Source organism: Punica granatum, chromosome 3 (genome assembly GCF_007655135.1).
Source record: "Punica granatum isolate Tunisia-2019 chromosome 3, ASM765513v2, whole genome shotgun sequence".
Lineage (NCBI taxonomy): Eukaryota > Viridiplantae > Streptophyta > Magnoliopsida > Myrtales > Lythraceae > Punica > Punica granatum.
In genome coordinates, this window is record NC_045129.1 from 35,426,067 (window position 1) to 35,446,319 (window position 20,253).

Consider the following 20,253-nt stretch of genomic DNA (forward strand, 5'->3'; position numbering starts at 1 on the left):
TTATGTAAAACCATTGCCTAAGCTTCACTCATGGTGAAGCTTCATATGGCCTCGCTTCGCTTCTTGGAAAAGCTGCGTAAGCCTAGCTTTCACCACCAGTGAAGCTTTTTCGCTTAGCTTCACTCGCGGTGAAGCTTTATAGGGGCTAGCTTCCCTTCTTGGTGAAGCTGTGTTGGCTTAGCTTTCACCTTCGGGTAAAGCTTTTGTCTTAGCTTCACCCGCGGTGAAACTTGACGCGGCCCCACTTTGCTTCTTATTCACCCTTCTCCCCTCGCAATATGTTGATCACTCCATATTTGGAGTGCAGCTTTTGCAGTTAGCCTTCAATAGGTCTCAATCATTGTAAGTGTTGTTAGCGCCGGGTTGTTTTGTTGCGGACGCCTTCTTGGGGAGGTCATGTCACAGCGGGTTAAGGCCTCACAGCTGCCTCCCTGTAGAAAGGTCTTGTGACTGTCATTGCAAGGTTCATTCGTGCGTCATGCCCCCTGTGGGAGGTTCTCGTCGTATTCTGGCCTTCCTTTACTTTCGAAACCAAGTCGCAAAGACGAAAGAAAGGCAGACGCGCAACAGGGTGCCCGTTAGTCGCGCCACACTACTTGCATCCCCTGTTCTTATTTCAGTTTCTATGATGTCTTATGCCCCTGCCTGGTGGGTGGCCGCTCAAAAGGGTTGCATTGCCACTGGCTGTTTTACCCGACAACCATAGACATTAAAATTTATATATGTATTTGCATATTCATGCGTTTATTTTATTAGGATAAATTCAACCTGGTGATTTCAAGATTTTGAGTTCATTACCAAAAGGTGTTGTTTGGTGAAATCCCTCCAAGCAAAAATTGCAAGAATTGAGATAATTCAATGTTCGATGAGGCAACTTAGTTTTGAAGAATTGTCGGGAAAGTGAATTCTTCCGCTGATAAACTGGAAAGGTGACTTCTTGCGTGTCACATCCTCGGTACTCGTCGGCCGACAGTATCCTAACCGGGAGATACTCTAGGGAGAGGAAGCTGGGCTGAACTCTCCCTATGCCCCCTCCTTCTTAGTTAGCATGTCCGCTAGTGTAAGTCACTTGGGAGTGTCGTTCAGAAATTGAAGCAGATCCTTCATTGTAATCCTTCGCCGTAGCAAATCTGATTATGAGATGAATGTTGGAGTTTCCTTGGTTCAGCTTTGCCTACGTCCTCAAGGTTTCCTAGTTTTGCAACCACATTTCTCCAGCTCTAAAGAAATTGTAGGTTGATGGCTGCAACTCTCAGCTAGCTCCTCATCAATAACCGGAGCCATAACCTTTTGTATCGTTCCCACAGATGGCGCCAAATATTAGGGATGATGTCCGCAATCTTCAAGATCTGCTCCGTGCTCCAAATACCTATAAAATGAGAGAATCGGGAGTATTTCTCGATTTCCTTCTCCGACGGTCAAGTTAGCCATATTGTATAATGTGTGTCTTATTCACTGAGAGAGATGAGAATATATACCCATATATTTATATATGTGGTGAAGAAGGAATAACCCTATGCCACTATGGACCGGGCTCTCGAGGCCTAATAATATTATTTTAGGATCCTTATTCTAGGCCCAATAGTTTACATCTCGTATTTCATCAAAATAAATATAATGAATCATATAATAATAAGTTGAAATCGAAGACTATGCTATGTGCCTCTTGTCCCAAAAAGAAAAAACGGATGATGCAACTTCACCTTAAGCCCTAAACTAGATCAATACTCTCACCCCAAGGAAAAATAATGCATTCTATTTTCTTATACAAAAACTTTTTACATTCTTAAATAACATTCTATATATTGCTCTGTTCCATATCTATTTAGACCATCAATCAATTTTTTTTACGAGTTAAACTGCCCGCGAACACACTAAATTATACAGACTCGTCATTTTATCACATCATTTCAATTTATTAATATTTTCATTTTATTCAATTACAAATGTTTATATGTTCATTGGGTGGAATCTGTGACTTCCACGATACTATCCAGCTCTGCCACCTTCGAATAAATTATTATGCATGCAAGAGAATATATATTATACTCATGGCGCTGGTCTTTTTCTTTTTATATTTTTATAAGAAAAGACTGATCCACATTGCCTTGTCCTTTTCAAGGGGGTCGGATTTTTCCCCGGGTAGCTTTTTCCGTACGTATCTTGCACCCAAACAAGCCCTTGAATTCTGACAAATCGAGTAAGAGTTAAAGGGCTGTTTGACGGGGTCGATAGTTACGATAAATTGGTGAAAGTTAAGGAGAAGTCGAGTATGAGAAAATTTTGCTTCAAAAACAAGAATATATGCAAATCCAATTAAAAAAATGGGTAATTTGAGGATATCAACTCTCTCTTGATCCATCACTGTCACGATATGTTCTTAGGAAGTATGCCGATTCCTGTCATCATTTAGATATCGACTTGAAATCGTCGTGAGCATGTGGTGAGTTTTGAATTCATGTATTGCAATTAAAATACTCATTTTTTGTCTTTGAAAGTACATGTATAACTCGACATCAATATTAGCAATCCAACGATTTTGATACTCCCTACATGAACAACAGGAAAATATATTTTTCGCACGTACAGTTTGTTAATCAGCTACGTCAAAGAGATTCTAGAAAGAAAAGCAACTTTTGCTGTTTGGAGGACTCACCAAACTTAATATCTATGCTTGGGGAAAGCATCGCCTGTAATGGATATATCACGTGACACTGTATCGCTAATCCAAAAAAAAAACTCTGGTTTTGTCAACAGTTCTGTGTTTATATAAAGTTGTGAATGCAAGATATACATGACTTACGAACTCGGTTCGAACTTATGAGGGGCTTGGTTTAATATTCTGTAAGAAACTCCTTGGGTCTTCTGAGTTCATAGGAAGATTAAAATTAAAGGCGCTTATAGTTTTCTTTTGATCCAGTGATCTGAGTCCCATAAGGTAAATTGCATATCAACGTGATGTTATAGTTTAATTAATATCGTATGAGGAAGGAGGGTTTGAAATCCTCGGGTTTGCGATAACTTCGATTGAGATGGCATGACCAATGAAGCCAGAATCGATGTATGACTTTTGGAGAAGCACATTTGCTTCTCTTTTCTCACAGTTACAAGCAACTTCTTGTTTTCGGGTTTTTGCAGCAAATGTGCATTTACTGTCTTTTTTTCTTCTTTCTTCTTTTTTTTTTCCTGTGACATTCAGATCTCCTTGGTTGAAATCGAGTATAATCCCTAGCTGGATCGGTCTAAGTAGGTCATTTACGCCGGATTTTTTGGCATTTTCACAGAAATTACATTTCATGATTTCTTTGTAAAAATTTAACTTGGGACCTCTAAGATGAGAGAAACTCCCATATAATTTGAATTGCAAGTTATCGAGGGTTACGGAAGGTTATTATTCCCGATGACTCACTTCTCCATAAATCTTCCTAACCTGCAATCTAAACAAAGCTATATTGGGTAAAATTCTTCAAATAGTGGATTTTTTACTGACAATTCAAGACCTTATTGAAGAAAAAGAAGTGTCAAACTACCGAACTATCTCACACCGGTAACTAATGCATGCTTTTACTGCTGAACCCAATGCTTTTACTGCTGAACCCAACATTCTTCCTCATATTTCTTTTTTCGGCTTTGGGAAAAAAATTAATCAAAACGCTACTTGAGTGTCACGTAATTATCATCTTAATTATCAGAACACCAAACATCATAATCAATCTATGAATATATGCTTTTGTATCTAATTTTACACTTTGGATTGAATTTATTCCGCACACTTTTACAAGCAATCACAGGGAGAAAAAGAAAACGGGGAAAAAAGACCACAAAAAAGATGGAAGATAAAGCCTCAAGATATATAGTATGTTCAGAAGCACAAATAACTAATATGTCATGAAATGGACATCCGAAGTAACCAATATGTAGTAACTTGCGAGGTCGATCGGGAACATGAGAAAACATTTTATGCATCTGTTGCATGCAAAACGCGGTACGTACAACTGACCAATAATATCATTACTTCATATTATCGATCGGTTGTCTTGCCACATAGTGCAGCTGAGGCATGGAAAATACCCTCTCCCTATAGGATATAGCTTTTCACGTTAATGTTCGGGGAGGCATACGCGAGGAGCTCCTTGTCGTTCTCGAATTTGGCCATGTCCTCGGCCTTGAGGTTAGCCCAAGCCTCAATTCCGTCTCCCGACTTCGTGTCAAGGAAGACGATCAGATTCTTAAATGTCAAGCTCGCTGAACCAACCCAGACCGGCTTCCCCCACCCAAAATCGGCCTCGTATATCGGGAACCGGCACAGGCTGGTGAAGCTGAACGAGACGAAGTCTCCCTTCGAGATCTTCTCCCCGCGCTCCCTCATGGAGTTCAGGTGTCCATCTCCTTGTTGGAGCTTCTTCACATATTCCACGTTAACCTGCCTTATTGCGTCTCTTACTTGATTCACTATCTTATACCCTGCGTCGCCACTGATATACGTATTCGGCCTTGTTACTGCAATCCGACTAATATTGCCAAAGTGGCGCTCTGAGAGTGCCGGATCCATCCGAGTGCGTAAGTTCACCGCGTGAAGCACCGAATAGAGCTTATTGTTATTATCCTCGTCAGCGGCTTCTTCTTTCACTTGTGTGCTGGCCATGTACCGGCTCCAGAGGAAAGTCGAGAGGGCCTCGACACGGGTCGGGGGTCTCTGGTATTCCTCGGAAGTGGCGTCGTTGTACTTTTCACGGAGGCTCGCAAGCACAGGGGCATCAAACACAAACCTCTTTGTGACAATGTTCTCCTTCACGATACCCATGTTCAGGCGCAATCCCGACATGTCCACCGGGGGGAACAGAGTGGCTGAGTCGAAACAAGGGTTTATTATGAGGTTAGTTTCGCCACGGGCGATCGCGGCCCAGCTGTTGAGGAACGTGAAGTAGGACAGAGCATCAGCGACCTTGTGCGACATCAACAAGCTAATAGCTAGTCCACCGCAGTTAAAAATGTTAACCTGGACCGCTGCGGCTAGCTCATTCACATCATCAAGCCCGAAGGGAAGGAACTTGTTCAGCGACCCCGGGACGGGATTTTTGAGAACATCAACAAGGTCACAGTGAGCCCTAGCCTCAACATAGTGAGCTCCCTCGTCGTTGCAGTCGATGTACATGTTGTCCTTGACCCGGCCAGCCATAGGATAGAATCGGGCGAGGGCCTCAGACAGAGACTTCTTGATGCGCCCACACTTTTCCTCGTTGCTTATGTCATCCTTAGGGAAGAAAATGACCAACGGCATGAAAACCGGGGGCGATATCTGGTCGAGGAAGGAGAGGCTGTAATGGCGGAGGTGGTCGGGAGTCGGAGATGCTGGCTTAATCGTCTCTTTCGAGAGGACTTCCACTTCGAAAACCTTCATGTTTTTGGACAAAGGGCGGTGCGAAAATTCCAAACTAAGGATCTGTGATCTCTTACTATTGCTTGAGACTGTGAAGTGAGAGGCCTTTGGCAATGGCAAGTGAGATGAGAAGGTGGAGTTGGTATGGAAACCCTCGCCAGGGTAAGATAAGTGTTATATAGACATGCAACGTGGAGGGGAAAAGGCAATGCGGTTTTCTCAGCAAAAAAAAGTCAATGCGGTTTTGTATGTATCTTCTAATTAACGTGTTCATACGATAATTTTCCATATAAAGTCGTATTTTATATTTTTATAATTTTGTATAATTTTATAATTATTCATCCCCTTGATGTTAGTGAACGAGGGAGTAGGTGAAATGGTGTTATATGCTTAGTACAAATTACGGAAAAAGTGTTGCCAATTGCCAAATGGATGACCAATGAAAAAGTCGCCAAACAATAGAATGTAACAAGGAAATGTCGCCCGTCCTTTGAAAATTCAATGGCATATGAACCACGAGATCATATGGCATGACGACTTAATTAGCAAATCCTACGTCAAGTTGGCGATTTTGTTTTGCATTTCAATAATACACCAAACGAACTTGAAACAATCCTTTGGCAGTGCAAGCCCACGGCCGATCATGAATTGTCGCCATTAATTGGATCAATATAATTTGGAAACATCGCTCGTCCTTCGAAAATTCGGTGGCATAAATCAGGAGACGCGGAGTAACTATTACGCTGACGACCATGGATTTTAACAAAGTATAGGATGCTAGAATTACAAGATCAACTTAGAAACATTTCGGGCAGGATAAGTCGACTTCTGAGTAGAGAATAATTTCTGACATTTTGCGGACACCTTGTGTCCATTTAAATTAGAAATTGTCATCCTAAGATTTTGCGTGCTTTTTCGATTTACACCAACTATTATATATTCAGGAGACCAATAAACTCCGACAAATGCATATTCGAGCTAAATCGACTAATTAAAAAGTAATCTCATTCACCCAAAAATAAAAATTAATAATTCTCATTCAATTATAAATTTTCTCAATTTATAAGATTAATTATGAAAGCTTTCTTAAATTAGCATATTTAAATTTACATTAATAGATGCACAATATTGTAGGATTTTTTTTCTTTCTTTTGTTTTAGACTGGAAAGGGTTTTGTTTCCGTTGATGGTAGAAAAGGTTTTATTTTAGTTTAATCCAGCTGTTACTTATATCCTTGTGCAAAAATGTCGTATCTGATACTCTTTTTAGTATAAACAAAAGGGCTAAATTTACTAACACCCCTATAATATTGTAAAAGCAACAACACCCACCAACATGGGAAAAAAAATGGTTAAATATTGCTGATTTGTTAATGGATAACAACCAATTAAAATACTTATAAGTGAGAATTGTGTACAGTTATGAGGCTAGCCTTTCACTTTTAGGCATTTTGTTCCGATATTACATAACTCAAGTGACTGAGTATTACTTAATGAATATTTGCTCATTGATTGGTTCGAGTCTTATAAATAAAAAAAATTATGTTGTAAGAGATTTATTCCTTAATAGACTGACATGGGTCAAACTGAATTAATCAAGATTTATTGAGTTTTCGAATACTAAGATGTACTGCCAAAAAAAAAAGAATAAGAAGAGGAATAATAATATCTCCTCTTTTTAAAACAGGACGCATGCCTCTCCATTTTTTACTAGCATAATAGATTATTTGGCTCCAAGGGTGCACATTTGCTAGCATGTCATTCTCTATGCTTTTTTTTTCTTTCATTTACAGAAACTAACAAATGAAATTGCAATTTGAAATTTAAACTTAAAAAAAAAAACCCTCTTGTGTGGAGAAGGGGCTTCGGTGGTATATAGGCTTTGATGCAGTTACATAAATCACTGACTCATAATTAAAAGGTTCCAAATTGAATTCTCCATAAAAATAGAGTTCAAATCTTTTTGAAACATGGTAAAATCTATGTGTACTTTGAAATTGACCGGAAGCCAGGGGAAATAATAACTTTTTCCTACATGAGGTTTTTTTTTTGGGTGTGTGTCCTTTTTTCTAAGGTTTAATGACAACTAATTAGTTAAGCTCAATTGGTGGAGAAACGAGTTTGTCCTTTCGAGAGATACTATTAGATGCATTTATTTATTCTCATGATAACACGAAAGATCTGATCATCACATTTGTCAACTTTATTTTGCCCAAATCTACAAATTGTCAAGTTTATCGATTATAATAAGGTACTACGATTTTGATAGATTTGGACGTGCACATTCTAGTCCAAATTAGGAAATAAAATAAAGCTTGCTTGTCGGAATTCTTTATTTATATTATACAATAATTATAAATATACAAAAGAATGAAATAATTATGGTGCGTTTGGTTTCAATGTAAGATTTTAAAATTAGATTTTGATTTTGAAAAAGAGTGGTATAAATGAGACTCACTATTTGACTTTGTATGAGTTATTTTGTTTTGTTGTGGAAAAAAGTGGTATAAATGAGACTCACTCTTTGACTTTGTATGAATTATTTTATTTTGTTGTGAGTAGAATTAGATTAAAGTTGTGATTTTAAAATTATATTCCCAAATCAAACAGGTCATTAATATTTGAGTGTATTTTTTTCAGTGAAATTACAAGTGTTTTCAGTTCATTAGCTGATGTCAATCCTACTCGGACATTGGGTCTCCTAGCTAGTCACGAATTGGAGCTCACCATCCTTAATAATTCATGCCAACTCATTATATTGGATCCTGATTATTTCGTTGAATGAGCTTGATAGAACTTCCTATGGTGAATGAATGCATTATCAATCGAAGTCCTAATTATATTACAAATTGGATCACAATAGCATATCCGAAATAATCAACAATTGACCCATAAAAGGCATTCATATTATGAAGAAAGAACAATAAGAGGAAGGCGATGTGGGATTGGAAGTGAGGCTGAGGCGTGTAAAATGAGATTATGTGAAACCGCGGCGGCCGTTCTCTAGTCTCTAGTGGACAAAATATTACATCTCCTCATCATACCACTTTCTCCCTTGTATTAATTTTGGATTTTTTTTTCTTTTTTCTTTTTTCTTTTTTTGGGACTTTTTGGGACGAATGCTTATCTCTAGCTATTAGTTCCGTCTGTGGGAAACCATGCACATTGCCTTTTCGGGACGACTAATAAGAGGTTGACTTAGATATATATATATATATATATATATATATGCGATAAAGTAGTTTTGGGTTTAAAATCTATACTTGAATCTACGAAATACGCTATAAGGTTTGATATATGAATGGCATATTTGAGCCGGCCGTCGTGAGAAGGACAAGACTAGAGTACTTTAGTACGAACATACCGTAACAAGAAAAGCTTCAATAATAATATGCAAGTTTATGCGTAAAGCACCACCTACGCGTCCACTACTACTTTTATACATAATAAGTATGAATACATACATTTGCGTTGTCTATAGTTTCTTTTCTTTTCTTTTCTTTTCTTTTCTTTTCTTTTCTTTTGCCTAAATAAAGTTTCACGTAACGAACTTTAAATAATATTCATTGAGAAATAATAAGAACTATCCCTAGATGGGATGCTATCCAATATAGTTCAACAATGATATGATTATATGGATTTCAAGTGGGAAGTGGATGAGTCCAAATTAGGTGAAACAGTATAGAGATGGCTCTTGTTTTAGTAGTGACCTTCTTGGGCACACCTATAATCAAGTGCAGCTACGAGGAGAGGCACGGCATGGTCCGTCCCAGCCTTTACAACTTATCTGGATTGCGGTCCAAACAAGCGGTTAGAGTCACAAAAGAGCGTATCACACCTTTGTACCTTGTCTGGGTGCTTCCTCGATGTTATGGTTTCAGTTTTTTGTTCTTCCATATTCCGCACCTTGGATTAGGGTTTACTTTTTGTGGATAAAATGCACTGTTTAATGGCTTTGACTAAATTAAAGAGTAGCGTGGGCATTCTCAGAGACCATATTCATCGTTTTTAAGATTTTCTTCTAATCTTCTCTAGCTCCCTCGATTTCAGTCTATTATTCTTCCATATTCCGCATGCACCTTGGATTAAGGTTTAATTTTTTGGATAAGCACACGGTTTACTTTGACTAAATTAAGAATTATCTTAAGAGCATTAATGGGGTTTGGCAGTTACCCACCAAAAACACCGCGTAATGTCAAAACAGCTGCCTGATTAGAAGGAGATGTGTTTAGATAAAATCAGAAAAGAAATTCTTGGGTGATGTTATCATACCACATAGCATAAGAAGCGCCAATCAAATCGTAAGAAATTATGAGAGAATGAGTGTTGATCCCTTGAATACTTGTCTTAATTGTTCTTAATCATGCGAATATAATTGATTCTTATGTGCCACGTTATTGTGAGGTACAACCATTAAAAATTTTCTCAAATCAAACATTCTATTATACAAAATCTTATATATTGTCTAGATATATACATACATATATATATATTACATTTTTAATTTATCGAAGTTTAAGTGATAATATTTCACCACGACTGTACATGAACAAGATATATTCTATAGTCTCGTACTTCTGTTTCATTGAGTTCTAAGGAGATAAGAATCTAAGTTGTAATATTCCACCAAAAAAAGGGTTTAAGTTCTAATAGTTCCTTCTCTTCGGCGCTTCTAGAGATCGATGACTAGAAAGAAAATTCTGTCATTCGTATTTTACATATACATGTGTGTGTCTATACGCGTACACATGTACATAACTTTTTGACCGAAAATGATGACTTGTATGATTAATTTGCTTTCATATGCTCACCAATAAATATAGCGCGTTATTCAATTAAGAATTCAATATATGGAGTATGGACCATTTGTCAATTCATAGTTCCTTTAGCTCATTTGAGTATAATTATATAGAATTTTTCTCCTTTTTTTTTTTCTTGCTATATTCCCTTTCCCAACACATTAATTATTCATCATTGCCCTTTTTTTTCCATTTTCTTCTCTCTCTCTCTCTCTCTCTCTCTCTCTCTCTCTCTCTCTCTCTCTCTCTCTCTCTCTCTCTCTCTCTCTCTCTCTCTCTCTCTCTCTCTGTGACAAAATAAGAGAAGGGATCCATTAAAGGCCTATTTTTAGACAAAGTTAACAACAATAAAAATGCAGAACATGTTACGTCAATCCTAATTCTAAATAAATCAAAAGTGTGCATATATATTACAAAACAAAAATGAACAGCCGGGGAAAAACAGCCAGAATTCAATCGGGATCGATGCGAACTGTCGGATTGGGAGAATATATATATATAGAGAGTTTACTGATATGATTCTGTGTCACTATAGCACAGAATCATATTAAAATTTCTCATATATATACCGTGTTGTTGTCATGAAATCTTGCAGGGCGTTTACATCAACATCAAATTATATTGTTCAAATGGTCACAATCAAAATTAATTTCCAGAATTCACCCCCAAAAAGAATTAATTTCCAGAATGCACTAATCTTTCCAAATTAACATTCAAAGGTTTAAGCCATTTTTCTTTGGAAGCGTTTAGCAAGTTGAGACTGTACCATCGCATGTCTTTTCAGAAATTTAATTACAAGAATTCTTTCACGTGTTGTCCATGTCCGTTCAATCAATTAAGCAAAACTAAACCTTAAAATAATGCATTGATGTATGATTTCACCTATCAATCAAAAGATTACAAATGCGATATTTTTACTCTTTTATTAATTCTTAAAATTTATATTTCTTTATACTAATCCCATAAACTTCCCTTATAATTGAAAATAAAAATATCATCTTGCTATTCACCCAAAAAAAAAAGAAGATATCATCTTGCTACTAATATATAAAAGTGTATATTGTTATCTTCTTTGAATATGTCATCTTTTCTTTTTGATTTATTTCTTTAGATGTTTTGTTCTTTCCTCTCTTTTTTTTCTTCGTTGGGTTTTATGCTCCTTTTTTTTTCTCCATTCAAAAGATTTTGCTTTGCCACCAAGTTTACGCCGACTATATTGCGGCCATGCACCAACTCTAACACGCATTTGACAAATATTGTAATATATATATATGTGTGTGTGTATATACATACTTCCTCTTTTCCTCTGGAAAATTCAAGTTCTAGAAATATATATATAACTAGTGAAGAATTTTCTAAGTGATTAATTATAAAAACATTTGTGCTATGAATGTGCCAATATCCATCGCCTCGTGAACGAATAGGAGGCGGAATCAGATTTAGATTTGGTTCGTACATTATTGACGATTGACGAGGCCCAAGGAAACTTGACCTCTTGGATACTTCCTACAGTTTTTGTCTTAACCCTGGAAGGCCAACGTCTTGGATTTTTCGTATATAGGAGGTCGACGACTCGAAACTTGGTCGAAAGGATATACGAAGAGTCAGTAGGCTCAAAACTCTTCCGAAAAAAATAAATAGTCAGCGGTGAAACTCTGTGAAAAGATAATAGATAATAAAGTAGTGCCGTTTCTTGTATCGAGTTATGTCTCTACCAATCTATACTAAGGAAAGAGGTAAACCTACGAGCACCTTGCCAAGAATATCAAACCCTGATCGGCAAGAAACGAATGTCCTATTAGCCGAACAAGATATTTCACAAATGAAGTGTTGATGATTGAGTGGTAAGTAACTCCAATCCCTCTAAGGAGGAAAAAACAATTTCGAATCTCGAAAAACGCACTTGTTAAAATGAAAAATAGCATTTTAATGCTCCATTCTCGAAATTATGAGAGTAAGGTCTCCCCAGTTTTGAGGACCGAAAGATGATATTCCGGCCACAGTCGAGGATTCCGTCTTATAGTCGAAATCACATAAAATCCTCTTTCTTGGGCGGCAAATCAAGCTGCTTACATTCTTGGCCCAATCTCTGCGCTGCTTCCCTTGCATAGAAACCGATTCCCCATCTTAATTGGATCCAGCCCATTGTTGATCCGGCCCGAACACTTTGACAGGCCTGAGCTTGCCTCACTCGGCCCAACATGTGATTTGTTTTTTTTTTTTTGCAGTTCCGAGGGAGATCCATGAGCCTTGTCCGATAAAATATAAATTCTAATAACTAATAAAGGAGTATGAGTAATACTCAAGCTGATAAGTGGTGGTACCCAAGTCATATATTAACCCATGTATTTTCCTTTTCTTTTCCGATGTGGGATTTATCCCATTTTACTCCTCAACACCCGCCCTCACGTGCAATGTGTGATCTATTTTTGCCTACACGTTGTCACGTGCCCTTAAACACCTACCCTCAATAATTGACCTCGAGCCGGGCTCATCTTTCGTGCTCGGGCGAGGGGGGACACTAACACGAAGCGCACTCTTGACTGCACTCGGACATACTGGGCCTAGCGTAGTGTGAGTCCATGCGCATACGCGCGTAGGCATGCGAAAGCGTAACCCGCTCTGATACCATATTAAATTTCCATTGGGCTTATACGGACCTAGACCCATTTCCACTTAAAAACTCAAGCTGATAAGTGGTGGTACCTAAGCCATATAGTAACCCATGTATTTTCTTTTTCTTTTCCGATGTGGGATTTATCCCATTTTACTCCTCAACATTCCCCTTGATGTTCGTATTTCTCTAATTTTAATAATAAGCAAGCACACTTGCCCATTTTTAAGATTTATCTTTTTCATTTTTTGTTTACTAGACTCGTAAATGGAATACCTTATCTATATATATATAAGTAAAATTGACTCCCGCCAACATTTAATAGGGTTATAGTTAATAGGGTTAGAATTGTCAATTTGTTTCATCTATTAATAATTTTTATAAAAATTTCTTATACAATTTTAAAATTTGGAAAAAAATACAAAAAGGAGTGTATCTATTTCCATTATTGATTTAATTGTAAAATCATATTTTGATTGTCGAGTTCATATATTCGTACTCTCTATATATAGTATAATACATTATTTAATGTATATAAGAGCAAACTCCTACAACTAATATAACCTAGAAAATTATTAATTAAGAAGTGATAATAAATGCAAAAATCACTTTTTAGATAGAATCTAATCTAATACATAGATTAATATATATATATATATATAATTCATCTAATATTTTTAATACAAATGACAATGCATAATATCATAAATATGACAAATTTAAATTTTCAAACTAATATAATCTAAAAAATTAATTACTAAAAACTGATAAAAGTAGAAATCGCTTTCTATATAAAATTTAATCCAATAAGTAGGCTAATATATATATATATATAATTCTCCTAAAAGTTTTTTTTATATAAGTGATAATGCATAACTTCATAAATATAACAATTTTAGATTAATATTGTAAGATTATCAACGTAATAATTCCTTAATTAAATCACTTAAAAACTAGTTTGGTTTGCAAAAATATGAATAAATGATTAATTTGAAACTTACAAGTAAGTTTCAAATTAATCATTTATTCTTATTAATAAGAAATGTTCTTGTTAAAATGTAATTAATAATTCATAAAAAAATGATTACATGTATATGATAATGAATTCATACAACGAACAATATTGATTATACGAAACCGAACTAAGCGGACAAAGACTGAGTGCGTGGTTCTGTTCTATTCTAATCTTTTATCTTCATAACTTCTTTCGTTAGGACTAATATTTATCTCTGGAGTTGGAAATTTTGATTTCCATTGCCAGAGAAAATAAACGAACTTCTTCAATAATGCATGCGACGCTCTCAACAAAATTCTTCCGACATTTTTCTTTCGATCACTTGCTCTCGAGTAAAATTCCGTAAACCGACACTGCACTAAATCCCATTTCTCGCCTCCGATCAATTATCAGTTGGTTGTGGGCCGTCGTCGCACGTACTGAATCAGTTCATAATTCATATTGCCAACTACGCTACAACATTATTGCTTTGTCTCTGCCTTCCTCTTCTTCTCCGAACTGGCGCCAACTCAGGGCCGACCGGATCAGCACTGCGTTTCTTTCTCTCTCTCTCTCTCTCTAACCAATCAACACATTCTCTCTCTAACAACGACAGCGCTTAAGCTTAGCTAACAGATGGGAATGGAGATGACGGCGGAAGAGGCAAATCGAAGCTTCTGCTGCTGAGACCAACACAGTCAAATCCAAACGCCTCTGCCTCAGCCTCCGTCTTCGTCTCCCCATGAGAATTTGAATTGAATCAGTCCTTCCCCTTTTCCTTTCCCCTTTTCCTTTCCCCTTCTCCTCTCTCTCTCTCTCTCTCTCTCTCTCTCTCGCTATCCCCCCAAGTCAGAGGCTTTCTTCTTCTGATCAAATCCACAGCCAATCATCTCATCGTCTTCCCCTGTTCAACTTGCCCTCTCTCTCTCTCTCTCTCTCTCTCTCTGTATATGGGGATGCCGAGCATACTCGTGAAGCTTTACAGCATCTTCTTCAAGTACAGCCTCAAGCACAAGCTCCAGACCCTATCCCTCGCTCCGGCCGGTGATGATTCCTTTGGTGTCACTTCGCGGCTGGACGAGCCAGTTGCCCTGGCAAATCCATCATTCACCGATGGAATCGCCACCAAGGACATCCACATCGACCCCTTCTCCGCCCTCTCCCTCCGTCTCTTCCTCCCCGACACCGTCCTCCTCGCATCCTCCCCCGCCGACGCCCACCCAATTTCCGGTATGTTAGACTGTTCTTAAGCTCCCTTTTTTAGTTCGTGCCCTGTACTGATTGTATTGTATGCAGGAAAAAGCTTGAATTTTTTAAGGGGGACAGAGCGAGTCACTAGTGGGTTTAAGACCATAATTAATTAAAATTGCCTTTTGAAGTTGACAATCATCGAAAGTTTCTCTATTGAGGTGCGTTTCGTAAGCTCGGTTGCAGCTCGGAAGGAGCAAAGCAAGTTAGAGCAGAGGACAATGATTAGAATCAGGCAGCTGAGTGAAATTGCCAGATAAAAAGTCTGTCATGTTGTGGAATTGCAGCAAACCTTATCACTGCTTTCTTTTTGGCAGACAGGACTTCATATGGGGGTTACTCTCCTCCGACGGGTAAGCACCAGAGGCGGCTGCCGCTGGTGATTCAGTTTCATGGTGGTGCGTTTGTTGGTGGGAGCAATGACACGGTTGCAAACGATACCTTCTGCAAAAGAATCGCAAAACTATGTGATGTGATCGTGGTTGCAGTCGGATATAGGCTTGCACCTGAGCATAGGTATCCTGCAGCTTTCGAAGACGGGCTAAAGGCACTGAACTGGCTGGTCAAGCAAGCGAATTTGGTTGAGTGTAAAAATTCTATCGGGAGCGTGAGAACTGTCGGAGGAGGCGATGTTAAGAGATCGGGTGGTCAGAAGCGGATTTTTGATAGTCTTGGGGTGTCGACTGTCGAGCCTTGGCTGGCTGCTCATTGGGATCCTTCCAGGTACAATATGGTTTCTGCCCCATAGTCACTAGCATTGTTGTAATCTTATTCGACTTCAGTGAATGATTCATGTGCCAGTATCCAAAATGCAGTGCAATTTTGAGTTATATGTCGAACTGCCAAGAAATATATTGACAGTTAAAGACTGTTCTCTTTTCTTGTTTGTATGTATCATACATAGATCTGGTTGTTTAGGATCATGATATCATTTAGGCGTGCTGAAAGTTATGACTGTGGGAATGGCAGTCTTTCCACGCTTTTCTTTGAATTGTCTTTGTCGAATGACTATTGCATTTACTGGATCATGGATTTCAAGGGGAGCATGAAATTTCATTTTAATTATTCCTTGATGTCCTGTTATACCTCTAAATAAATGTCATGTGATCAATTAGTGAGTTTTGCAACTCGAGTAGCATGCTGAATCTTTTGTGCAACCTTCGTTGCATGACATATATATATTAACTATAAGTGCATTACTATATGGGAGAATTAGGAACATCTCACCACCGTGTCTTACGGTTTACATAGTTGTGGGCATCATGTTCTACAGTTTTGTTACCCGATACTAAAGTACTGGTCCATTGTCCTCCACAGGTGTGTCCTCCTCGGTGTTAGCTGTGGAGCAAACATTGCAGACTATGTGTCTCAGAAAGCTGTGGAGGCGGGCAGGTTTCATGAACCCGTCAAAGTGGTGGCACAAGTCCTAATGTACCCTTTCTTTTTCGGGAGCGTCCCAACAAATTCTGAGGTTAAACTGGCAAACTCCTACTTGTACGATAAGTCTATATGCAAGATGGTTTGGAAACTATTCCTACCTTTGGAAGAACTCAACCTAGACCACCCTGCTGCTAACCCGCTCGTGCCTAGAAAGGTAGCCCTTAAATGCATGCCTCCTACACTGACAGTAGTCGCTGAGAATGATATTATGCGGGACCGGGCCATTGCTTACTCGGAAGCACTCAGAAGAGTTAACGTCGATGCCCCGCTTCTCGATTATAAAGATGCAGTTCATGAGTTTGCTACTTTAGATTTGCTCCTTCAGACGCCTCAGGCTAAAGCCTGTGCTGAGGATATCGCCATCTGGGTTAAGAAGTACATCTCACTCAGGGGAAACGAGCTTTCTTACTGATACTGGAATATCAAGCGGGTGCATCTCAGGAAATAAAAGAAGAGAGCAAGGTCAATTTTGGCTCGAAGCTGAATCTCAGTGTTCGGAGAGTATTGTTCTTTTGTGGCCAGAGGCAACGAGCTCTCTTACTGATATCAGAATATCAAGCGGTGCATCGGAGGAAGGAAGAGAAGAAAATGAGATCAGTTTTGGACTTGAAGCTGAATATCAGTGTTCGAGAGAGTACTGTTCTTCTGTGGCCAGGTTATCTATGTATAAAGATATGTTCATAGAGGTCAGGCAGTTAGATTTCGAGAATTTCCATTTATTATCTCTTTGTTCATTCATTTTCCTCTTCCTTCTGTAAATTACTAGAAATATGGAGCCCTATCCGGTTTTTGTAGTATACTTTCATTCTGTTTTAGGGTTTTGAGATTGATTTCTGTTCATATTCATCATCTCCATATGAGATGTCTTGTATAGGATGAGCTGAAATGGAACAATATTGTGATTTTTCCTCTCATTCTGATCCTGAATGTTTTTTTTTTCTGCCTCCGGTTCCATCTGTTTCCATAGACGGTAATTTTCACGGGGATTATCATCATTCTATGCTATAAAATCATCAGGAAAGCACCATTACGCTATTGCAAGTTGGAATTCTGAACCACTGCAGTTAAAAAATCGAAGTGCAACAAATAAAAGGAAAAAACCAGGTCTCCTGAACCAGTTCTGATGATGACAGGGCAAAGTTCATGAGCAGATAAAGATTTAAACAAAAGCCTGTATTTGCTACTTTTGCTGTTATTGACAGGAAACGGAAGGGCATAGTTTTTGGTGGATAATGCTTTATAGTCAAGTAGATGAACTCCTCGAATCTCAAATTTACTGAGCTGGAGATGTCAGAGGAGGTAAAAACTAATGCGAGAAAGCCGCAGCTGCAGGATTCTCGCTTTGGATGTTAGAGGTACGAACCCGATGCCATCTCCTTCTCCCTGTTTCTCTTAATACTGGCCTTTGCTTCAGTGCCAAGAATTGATAATTGAAGTCATCCAAGATCAGGCAAATGATCGCTTGGAATCTGAATGTTTATGCGCATGCCTTTGATGTGCTCATCATATTAAATTCAGCAGCTTTGAAAAGTGAGTACATTAATCCGGAAAGAAATAAAAAAGTTCTCGTAAAAGTATTACCTGACAACTGAGTAATGCTAATGTTATCTGTCAATCATTAGTCAGCAAAATCATTATTTGGAGAAAATAATTGACTCGGAATCGAGCTGCCAAGAATGAGCCTCCTGCGGAGTAATATCTTATTCATTGAATGCTCAAGTCTGTCTATACATATTTTCTGGAGGATAAAGTCGCCAAGAAAGGATTTCTGAAAGAGTCGGGATAAACATCTTGGATAATTCTTCCACTTTCTGAAGGTACGCAGGTTATTGTTGCATCCTGTTCAGGTAAGTTCATTCATTCGGACTTGTGTATAGCCCTCTGCTTCATGGTTGCTTGTCTCTTGCATTACAAGGACTTCACTTGTGTACCAAGCGGGAAAAGAAGTATTCTTGTCCTCCATATTTAAAGCCCGCATCTTCGAAGGGACCAAGGTATCTCAGGTTAATCTTTAGCCTCTGTACTATGATTCCCTACAGAAAAAAGACTTCGGGAGTAAGTATGCTAATTGTTAACGAACAAAGGACGTCTGTCTGTATATGACCTCTTTTTCCTGTCAATTTTAAAGTTTTACTGCTCTTGACTTATTCGCGATGGTGGTTACATGCATTGTTTCTATCAGATTACGATATATGTGAATATATAAATGCTTTACCACTCAATCATTAATTCTTCAACAAAACAGCATTTCTTTAATCTGCAAATGAACTGGCAGAATCTTTGCTGGAATTTGTATAAAGGGTAGTGTTTCTCTTTTGGGACTGCTGATCCTCTTTTTCTTTTGTGCCTTGTGCTTCCTCTCACTTTCATATATATGCAGTGCTATGCCCGCTTGAGGTTCCGAGGCGAAGAGGATGGGAAGACAACCTTGCTGTGAGAAGGTCGGGTTGAGAAGAGGTCCGTGGACTATAGAAGAAGACCAGAAACTCGTCGACTTCATCCTTAAAAATGGCATACAGTGTTGGAGAGTTGTCCCTACGCTAGCCGGTATGCTCTACCTCTCGACCCTTTCGATTAATGTCATCATCAGGTTTTGTTACGTCCTCAGTAACTAGTCTTAATATATCGGTGAATGAAGGTCTGCTGAGATGTGGAAAGAGCTGCAGATTGAGGTGGATAAATTATCTTAGGCCTGATCTTAAGAGAGGGGTGCTAACGGAGGCGGAGGAAGATCAGATTATTGAGCTTCATTCACGTCTGGGAAACAGGTTCTGTCCACCGATGCTCACGATTCTTTTGAATTGTTATTTTAGTCAGAAGATGTGATATGTTCATTTGGGTCGTCATTTTACTTGAGCAGGTGGTCTAAGATCGCAGCACACTTGCCCGGGCGAACGGACAATGAGATAAAGAATCATTGGAACACCAGAATCAAGAAAAGGCTGAAGCTCCTCGGGTTAGACCCCCAGACTCATGAGCCAATCATCCACGATGAACGTCCCAGTAGAAAGGAAAATGCCTGGAATGCCGACATCTCGGTGAAAGATCAACAACCTATTCCAGGAAAAGAGGTTTGCAGGACTCTTAAGACCGGAGCAAACCCGGACCCCAAAGATACCTGCTGTTCAAAATCCCTCACTCTGAAGATGGACGAATCGATGACACAGGAAAATTGCTTCCCGAACTTGATCGAGACCGCAGAATCCACCTTCTCATGGGATTCCTTGAGTGAACTAGAACAGATATTTCAGTACAGAAGCCATCGATGAGCTTCTCTGCATGGACATTGTTAGGGTACGTGTACATGAAATCGATGGCCCTCTCCGTGCTTCCGCCTATCTCAGGTTTTTAACTCTTGTTTCATGCCCATCTTGATATAAAACGTGAATGTCGCAAACAATTATCTTCAGTCTCGACAACCCGAAACGCAGTATGTCTCATTACAATACGTAGAGTCATCCCGATCCAATCGAACCGCGCCGATATGAGTACGACTTTGATCGGATGATCCAGTTGGGCCTCGTCGTTCGGCCCAAATATTATGGGCTTCAGATGATTCGGAAGGACGAAGGCCCAATTCATTCTTTCAATCGAGGAATGAGGCAATCGTCAAAGAATTAAAAGTAACCATTTCTAAAAATCAATTAAAATTATGAGAATTTCCTGTCGAATTCGAAGTTAACTCGAGTTCTTGTGCGGTAGAATTTCGGTGAAAGTCAAACTGAAATGCTGTACGAGGACCGCTACAAGTACTCCCAACATTGACCAAATGACATATA

General features: G+C 38.6%; 3 protein-coding genes across 3 annotated transcripts; 2 read left to right on the plus strand and 1 right to left on the minus strand.

Moving 5' to 3' along the window:
* Positions 1-3,703: 3,703 nt before the first annotated feature.
* On the minus strand, positions 3,704-5,523 carry LOC116199069 (stemmadenine O-acetyltransferase-like). Its single transcript, XM_031529363.1, has one exon. The coding sequence runs from the start codon at positions 5,399-5,401 to the stop codon at positions 4,079-4,081; it is 1,323 nt and encodes a 440-aa protein (XP_031385223.1). The 5' UTR covers positions 5,402-5,523; the 3' UTR covers positions 3,704-4,078.
* An 8,751-nt stretch (positions 5,524-14,274) lies between these two features.
* On the plus strand, positions 14,275-17,388 carry LOC116201024 (probable carboxylesterase 16). Its single transcript, XM_031532087.1, has 3 exons — positions 14,275-15,016; positions 15,352-15,757; positions 16,352-17,388. The coding sequence occupies exons 1-3, from the start codon at positions 14,737-14,739 to the stop codon at positions 16,884-16,886; spliced, it is 1,221 nt and encodes a 406-aa protein (XP_031387947.1). The 5' UTR covers positions 14,275-14,736; the 3' UTR covers positions 16,887-17,388.
* An 895-nt stretch (positions 17,389-18,283) lies between these two features.
* LOC116201025 (transcription factor MYB20-like) lies at positions 18,284-19,871 on the plus strand. The gene is made up of 4 exons (XM_031532088.1): positions 18,284-18,468; positions 18,855-19,021; positions 19,113-19,242; positions 19,335-19,871. Exons 2-4 carry the CDS (start codon positions 18,889-18,891, stop codon positions 19,741-19,743), a joined length of 672 nt encoding a protein of 223 aa, XP_031387948.1. The 5' UTR covers positions 18,284-18,468; positions 18,855-18,888; the 3' UTR covers positions 19,744-19,871.
* The last annotated feature ends 382 nt before the right edge of the window (positions 19,872-20,253 follow it).